Here is an 8,363-nt window from a genome sequence, read left to right on the forward strand (position 1 = left end):
CGGATCCACGCGAGCTTTGCTTGGCGAAGGCCATGTGACAACTCAGAGGGAATGGAAAACAGAAGAGGGAGGCCTAGCGCGTGGGCTAGGATGCGCCGCCTCCTGAGCCGCCCTGGGAGGACAACGCGGGGGCTCGGGAAAAAAGTCTTCACTTCTCTTTTGTTGGAATTTTGATGTTGAACTTGGCCACCTGGACTAGGTTGCAAACATAATTTTCGCCAGCTAGTTAATATTATTTCCGCGGGTCCACTAAGCCCAGCGCATAATAACAAATTATTATCAGAGCAATCTTTGAATTCTAATCACCTCTCATTCTTTAAACCAAACTCGGTGTCTGGCGAACCAACCTGTGGTTGGATGGTTTCAAGGACAGTGATATCCCGTGCCCACCAGAGTTCAAGTTTCAAACCTACATTGGTGCTTGTATTTTCCTGAATTTATTACGGGCCTTCCAGCGATATGCGTTCGTAGATATGAGTGTATGTGCATATGTATGAGCGTCTGCGTCATTGTGTTTAAAGAAAAAAAACCAGACTCGGTCTCAAATCAGATGTGACATATTGCATCGGATAATTTGGTTTGTCACTTGTTTGACTTTGTGCCACCGTCGGCATCGTGCCTTTGCACCCACTATGAGCGTGAGTGTGTGATGACGACTTTTCATAGCGGTGCACCGAGTGTAGGCCACGCTTCCGCCGACCCACACGCGGGGCAGAGTGTCCGGAGACAGGAACACGCGCGCCTGCGCTGCCAGCCACCGCAATGGCGATGCCGCCGAAGCCCGGCGAGCCGCCCAAGCCCTCGCCGGGGCGCAGCCCCAGCCTCAATCCCAACCCCTGCCCGCTCCCGCCCATTCCCGGCGGCCCCCAGCCGGGCCAGGCCCCCGCGGCGGCGGCGCCGCCGCGGTCCCACCACCGCCGCGCCAGATCTGAGGTGCCCTTCCGCTTCCCGGACGCCGACGGCGGGGGCTTCGACGAGATCGGCTCCGAGGACGACCTCTTCTCCACGTTCATGGACATGGACAAGATCGCCGGGGCCGGCCGCGACCGCGCCGCGGAGACGTCCTCCTCGCCGCCGCGCCCCACCAAGCACCGCCACAGCGCGTCCTTCGACGGGTTCGCCATGGGCTGCGGCGGGCCCGGGAGGCAGGATGGCGGCGGCGGGGGCGGAGGGGTGTTCGCCGACGTGCTCGAGGCTAAGAAGGCCATGTCCTCCGAGCAGCTGTCTGAGCTCGCCTCCGTCGACCCCAAGCGTGCCAAGAGGTGACCCGTCGCATCCTGAGGCTCCCTTGGATTTTGAGTTGGTGGTTGGTCGGTAGGATGCTAGGGTTACAAGTAGCTCTTACTTTTGATAAACAATTGACGGAGCGCCGGGAAGGACTGGCAAGAATTGTGGTCTAGGTAGGCGTGAATCGGAGTGATTCTGCAAGCAAAGATATGTGCCAGAAAAAGTGCACGTCCTAGTAGACTATTACGCAATCAAATCACGGCACATCGTTGGTGTTAGTGGTCTTGAATCCGGATAGTGACAGGCAGATCCTAGGACAGGATTTGCTGGCCAGCTTAATTAGCTACCACAAGGCTTCCTTCTGACGTTTCTCGCTTAATTAGGTATCACAGGGCTTCCTTCTGACGTTTCTGGCTTAATTAGGTATCACGGGACAAGCACCCATAGAAGTGTTTCAAATGCTAATTTTATTGTTCTCTAAGTTGCTGTCATTGTGCGAAAAGCGGCTCGTGGCATTTAGTTCTTAAATAAGCGAAGGGCATGGGATGAAAGGGGCGGGAGATGGCAACGAATGCCGCATGTCGCCTTCTTATGGTATTTTCTCTCCATTGGCTATGGCTTCTTTGTTATCATTTTCTATGGGTCCCCAACTTATTCAATGAAGCTTGCGTGGCATATCTTTGAATTTATAGTTCTTCTGTTTCAGATTAACCATTTCCTACTTTTGCTTACATATTATACATTAGTTAGTTTTCTCTCTCAATCTTTTACCGTGATCTATCTATGCAATACCGGGTTACATTTTTTCCACTTCTCCTTGTAAATATTTTATTTTTAAAACAAGTTTCTGTAATGTAGGGTGATATTTGATGTAATGGTGGTGTTATATAAATATTTGATGTGTTTTATTTCGTATGTTATTATCTTAGCCCAAAAATCTTCTTACTGCCATATAGTTATTTAGTAAGCTCTTGAATACACAAAGCACGTGGAGTGAAAGAGTCGGGAGATGGCGATATGTTGCATGTTGCTTCGGTCTGCACTGTTTTATGGTGTCGCCCCATTTTCAAGGCCTTTTTTTATTTCATCCGCTAATGATCTGCAAGATGTTCAATGAAGTTACTATGGTTGACTTTTTAATTTGTTCTTTATTTGGAATAACTAGCTGAAATCTTAATATATCCCTGTTTCGTGTATGTTAAACAGCATTGCATGTAATTTTTTTAGAGCAAATGTTTGTGCTGCAATCAAGTTATATAAATACCTATATTTCTCGTGTAGGTTTCATTCACACAGCTTTCTAGTATCACACAATCTTTATTGCAATAGATAATACTGGTTATGAACTACTCCATCCGTCCCATAGTGTCTAAAACTCTCTTATAGTATGGGACGGAGGGAGTACTTTTCTTTTGCTTAGCCAATCAAATGTCCCAGCTGTGGAAAGCGGATGTACCAGAACTTCACATAGGATATGATTCCTTCCATATCCAAAAGTGAATATGTTTTTCTTTTAAGGCTATGCTGTATTTACAATCAGTTTGCCCATGTGAACGTTTTTATCCAGCATACTGCGTTATCTGGCTGCATTGAATGATGGCCAATTTTATTCCTGTGCTTTCTTTGTTTCAGAATTCTAGCGAACAGACAGTCTGCAGCGCGGTCAAAGGAAAGAAAGGCTAGATATATAACAGAATTAGAGCGGAAGGTTCATACTCTTCAGACCGAGGCTACTACTCTTTCGGCGCAACTGACGCTATTTCAGGTAAACTTTCATCCATCTGTTTGCCTCATGGATTGCAGTATTATCATTACTATGTTCGTTAATGCGTTCTCAGCAGGGCCGTCTACAGAAATTTGGAGCCTCAGTGCGACATGCAATGGTTCTTATTTTTTTTTGTATAATTAAACTAATGCAACTAAGTGTACTCTCATTTAATTGTATAACTTAATTATGCGCTATTTCGCATAATATTTTAGAATTAGAAATTATTTTACAGGTAGTGTGCGGTGTGCCACATTAATCCTATATTCAACTACATACCTAACTGAGTAGTACTACTGTACTAGTAGAGATTGCATTTGAAAGAACCAGGAAGAGAAAGATTATATAAAAAAGAACTAACCTAATCTAGTGCTTTTGTTATCTATTTTAATTACGGGCTTATGGCTTACCTTGGAATGTGTCCTGGGGTAACTGTATGGCTGCTGTAATTGCGAATCTGGTGGGCGATGGCCGGACACATGGCGGACTCGTGGTGGGCGATTGCAATCTATCGCCGTCTCACTGAAGCAGGCAAGGCAGTGCCTCACTATTCTCGCTCGTGAAGTTGTAGAGGAACGCACGCTCGACCAGTCAGCCGTAGCGAGTAGGCCCAGTAGCGCCCGCCTTATTTTCCTATTTGATCTTTTACCAACAGGCCCGAAGGAGGAGTGGGGCACCATACTGGGCCGACTGGGGGCCTGCTGGCTGGGTATCGTACATGCCGGTGCCTCACCATAACACGTGTCCGCATCTGACGCATCCTGCTACAGTTTTCTCTCGTATCGGACGAGCTAGGCAAGAAAAAAAAAAGCCAGCCAGCCAGCACAGGAACTGGACGTTTTTTCATAGTCTTTTCCTCTGGTTCGTGCCCTACGATTTTGGGGGCCTGTGCGATCGCACAGGTCGCACACCCTCATCGTCGGGCCTGGTTCTCAGTGCACAAAAGAAAACACATTAACCTTAAATCATGACACCATGCATGGTAATCCTGCCTTTTAAATTGTACTGAGAAGCCAGCTGCATCCAATACATGGAAGTCGGTGTCAACCAAACTGCATATGCTCTAGACTTAGTGAATTACCCGTCGCCATGATATTTTATTTGAACTGATGCACATGCCATCAAAGCTATAGCACATATAAGTTCTCTTGTTTTTTGTTGACTAATAAAGCATATGAAGTGTTAGTGCCAAACCACCTGAAGTGATTTTTGTATGTGGTTATATTAACAATATGGAGGGCTGAAGGGTGATACCCTGCACCATGAGGCAACAAGATGCTCTAACTCTGTTTACCAGAAAACCAGAACTGTTTGGTTCTGGTGTCTGTGATGTTTATGTTGTAGTATTAAGTTCTGAACAGGACTGGGTTTTATATTTTAGCATTGTTTGCATAAATTTGCTGGATATCCTTTAAGGAGTAATATCTTGGTGGCAGAGAGATACAACAGGCCTTTCCGCTGAAAATACAGAGCTCAAGATTAGGTTGCAGGCCATGGAACAGCAAGCTCAACTGCGTGATGGTGAGATTTTTATTACCTTAACTCTTGATTATCATTGTTTCGGACAATTTTGTACAGGAAGGTGCCTCATTGTTGCTCTGTAGATTGACATAGAATAAATAGCTTCGTATCCAAACAGATAATTTGTGTTGTCTAATAGAGATAATATTCAAAAAAAAATTCTTAACAGAAATAACATATTTTTGCAGCTCTGAATAATACACTCAAGCAGGAACTGGAGAGGCTTAAGATCGCTACAGGTGAGATGACAAAGCCTGATGAAGCATATAATACGGGAATGCATCATGTCCCATACAACCCGTCTTTCTTCCAGCTTTCCGAGCAACACACACCTCAGCACCATTCAAGTGTTCATCAGCTGCCATCACAATTCCAACCACCTCATCCCAATGTCCCAAGCCACCAGATGCTGTCCCATCCAAACACGTTCCCAGATATGATGCAGCAAGACTCTCTTGGGCGGTTCCAGGGGCTGGACATTGGCAAAGGATCAGTGGCTGTGAAGTTGGAGGCAGAGGCTGCTGCAAAGTCAGAGGGTAGCTCCATATCTGCAGGTGAAAGTAATAGCACCTTCTAATTATGGACCTACCTGCAAACAACACTCGTATCATTTAGATTTATATGTTCATAGTCTTACATCCTCAAACTGCTTTCCTCACCCCTCTAGGCATATTTTTTATCCAATTCTTTCTATTTATCTGGCGTTGTTTGATTGTAGGGACCTAGGTAGTTTGTTTGGGTTCATTTCCCATGTGTTGTCTGTTGTTTTGAAGTTAGGGGGACTGGTGATTAGCCTGTCTTCTTTGTTTACCTTGCAGACAATTAATCATGAGTTTTCCATTTGGAATTTACGACATGTTTGGTTGGGACACTGGTAACATATTCGGTGTTGTAATGAGAATACAATGTATTAGATCGGGGTTTGAGCGATTACACGATGTGTTTGGTTCAAGCAAGGGAAGAGGAAAAGGTAGCCTACTGCCACCGGCCTTGTAGAAGACGCTGGATGACGGATGGCTGCCGGGGATGGCTTGCAACCAAAAAATACAGCACCATCCTCTCATGGTGCTGCTGCTGCTCAGAGTGGCGAAGGGAAATCGCGGGCGCAGCTGCATGATGGCAGCAATGGGAGATCGGCGGCCCTGGTGCTCACGGCGGATGGAGATCCCTGGATCGCTGCTCACGGTGGAGGGAGATTGCCGGCGTCGTTGCCCATGGCGGAGAAGGGAGAGGGCCGGCTGACGGCATTCTTGCGTCTTGCCGATGGAGGCCAATGAAGATCTCCGGCGCTGCTGAATTCTGCTCGCGCTGAAGGAAATATCACGAGCGGAGAATAGAGGGGGGATCGATACCGGGCGAGAGGTGTTATTCCATACCAGTGTGTACGGGCTGTTTTTGATTTTGCGAAGAGCCGTTTGGGATCTGAAACCAGCCCGACTCAAACAAACGCACGTAACGTAATCAGCAGACGGTGTAATCACAAGACGGGAAAAAATCACGAACCAAACGTGTCGTTACATTTTTCTGTTGACATGCTTTGCATCCTGGGAATCTACAAGCATCAAATTGTTGTAGAACTGTGGTGTTTCAGACATCTGATCTTCTTAGAAAATGGTATACACACTTTTGATATAAAGACGATTTACACATGCCTACAACTATCTTTTACCAGCACAAGTACGGGTCGCTCATGGTTGATTAGTCCTACGACGTTCATTCGCAGAAAAAGAAGTCCTATCCTATGACGTTGTGTGTACTTAGAAGCACTTGAAAAGGTGGAAGCCTTTCTGATCTGCTGCTGTCGCATGTGTCTATGAGTAAATTGCAAAAAACCATCATAATTGCGGACCCTAAATCAAAAAACCACCACCATTCGTCTTTTTTGCAAAAACCCACCACTATTGTGCTGACAGTTTATGAAAAACGCTGATAGGTCAATTAGAGCAATTTGATTGAAAACCTGACGAGTAGGTCCCACTGTCAGGTGCCACGTGGCGCGGGTGAAGACGGCGCTCGTCACACCGTTTGGATCACCCGTTAGGTTGACTTGGGACCCACCCCACTACAGTTAGCGTTGCCGCCGCTGATGGGGTCGATACGGCAGCGCCGCCCTCGTGCGCGCCGGCCGGCCCCGCCGCCACGTCTGGGCAGCTCGCACCGCCGCCGCTGCTCCTTGCGCCCGCCGCCCGCCACCCTCTTTTCCTCTTCCTCTCCTCTTTTTGTGCGCGTCCGCAAGCCACATAGCTGCGGCCATGGCTCGGTCGGAGGTCAAAGCCGGTGGATCTTATGCCGCACGATCTCCAGCTCCGGTTAGCCCTGGACCACGTTCTTTGCTTCCTCGCGTCTCCAGGAGGTTCATCGGGTGCCGCACCGAGCTGGGCAAGATCGGGAGTTTGGAGACGACGAGCACCGAGCCGTGGAGCGAAGCCGTCGAGGTGAGCCACATCAACGCCGGAACCCGTCGTCGTTCGCGCGTGAATACATACGCACGTACAGGTGTACAACAAGCTGCTTGATCGATTCATACGGAGGCTAGCCAGCTATGTACTGGCGGATGGATTGAACGACCTGACCACCTCCGGGAGCACCCGTGCACCAGCGAGTTCGGATGGCGCTGCATGCGCATGGCGAACGGCGAGCCCGGCGCTCGGACGCGTGCAGCGGCACGGAGCAGCACGATGGCCAGGGCGTGAGCCGAGGTCTCGGGCCTGCACGGCGGCTCGGACGCAGAGGCGGCGCGGTGGTAGCCACCACGCGGCGGTGACAGCGCACGGCGGCGGCGACAGCTCGGCCGAAGTATGCGGCCAGCACGGCGATGCCCGTTATCTGGGAGGTTGAGGAGCATGGGGTGGCCGTGGACGTTGTCAAGGACCTTGAAGATCCAGTGGCGCACTACCCCGGCGGCGCGGCCGCGTCTTGCCACGCTGCCTGCTAGGTGTTTGATCAAATGCAAGGAGACAGAGGAGGGCCTCTTGGGAGCTCGACCATGGCGGAAAGGAGGCGTCCGGCCTACTGCTAATCCATTTGAGCGTATAGGCGGCGCACGTGCACAGCTTGCACGAGGTGGAGCAGCATAAGAACTCCGCGTCCAGTGCTGGCGCTGGTTGGCTTCCGACGAGCCGAGCGTCGTCCAGAGCGGCGTCCATGGCGGGCAGGAAGCTGCAGCCGCGGGCGGTGCGCCATGTCCGACGGCGGCGCAGGGCGAGGGCGGTGGGCTCGGGGACCCAGCTGCACCGGCGGGCGCGCGTGCGGGCAGACCCAGCTACCGTGGCTGCCGCTGCCGCGCGAGTCAAAGCCCCTATCGACTTAACAGTATAGGCTAACGGTGTGACATTTGACCGCCACGTCAGCACTTACAACTGGGTCCCATCTGTCAGATTCTGTGTTAAAAGCTGCTTATTGATCGATTAGTGTTTTCTGCAAAAGGATTACTGAATACCTGGTGGTTTTTGCAAAAAGAAAAAATGAATGGTGGTGGTTTTTTGATTTAGAGTCCACAATTGTAGTGGTTTTTTGCAATTTACTCTGTATCTATATCCAGTCGTGTTTTAGTACTACCCGAAGCATCCTGACGGTATAGTGCATGGTACGGCTTCAGAGCCAACATTCAGGACGTGTTTGGTTGTTTGAGTAAGCCGAGCGTGGCTGAGAGGAGGAAAACGAGCCAGGATGAGTAGAGGCAGGTTGAGCGAATACAGGGTAAAAAACAAAGTTTGCATGTTGTTTGGTTGCCTGAGGGGTTTTGTCACCGGAAACCAATTTCGACCCAGTGTTTGGTTGTCTGGCTCGCATGATGATTAGCAGTTAACAGCTACACTTAAACTAGAGCATCTCGGCGAACACCACGGCT

At 49.3% G+C, this 8,363-nt stretch overlaps 1 protein-coding gene across 1 annotated transcript; it reads left to right on the plus strand.

The window, feature by feature from the left end:
- The first annotated feature begins 672 nt into the window (after nucleotides 1-672).
- On the plus strand, nucleotides 673-5,393 carry LOC123051555 (transcription factor RF2b). The gene is made up of 4 exons (XM_044474458.1): nucleotides 673-1,262; nucleotides 2,860-2,992; nucleotides 4,429-4,513; nucleotides 4,702-5,393. Exons 1-4 carry the CDS (start codon nucleotides 763-765, stop codon nucleotides 5,088-5,090), a joined length of 1,107 nt encoding a protein of 368 aa, XP_044330393.1. The 5' UTR covers nucleotides 673-762; the 3' UTR covers nucleotides 5,091-5,393.
- The last annotated feature ends 2,970 nt before the right edge of the window (nucleotides 5,394-8,363 follow it).

Source organism: Triticum aestivum, chromosome 2D (assembly GCF_018294505.1).
Source record: "Triticum aestivum cultivar Chinese Spring chromosome 2D, IWGSC CS RefSeq v2.1, whole genome shotgun sequence".
In the NCBI taxonomy this organism is placed as follows: Eukaryota; Viridiplantae; Streptophyta; class Magnoliopsida; order Poales; family Poaceae; genus Triticum; species Triticum aestivum.

Excerpts from the sequence above, each read along its gene's own strand:
- LOC123051555 (XM_044474458.1), top strand. The coding sequence starts at position 763 with ATGGCGATGCCGCCGAAGCCCGGCGAGCCGCCCAAGCCCTCGCCGGGG. Across the intron at positions 1,263-2,859 it reads GACCCCAAGCGTGCCAAGAG|AATTCTAGCGAACAGACAGT; the intron begins GTGACCCGTCGC and ends TCTTTGTTTCAG. Across the intron at positions 4,514-4,701 it reads GCAAGCTCAACTGCGTGATG|CTCTGAATAATACACTCAAG; the intron begins GTGAGATTTTTA and ends ATATTTTTGCAG.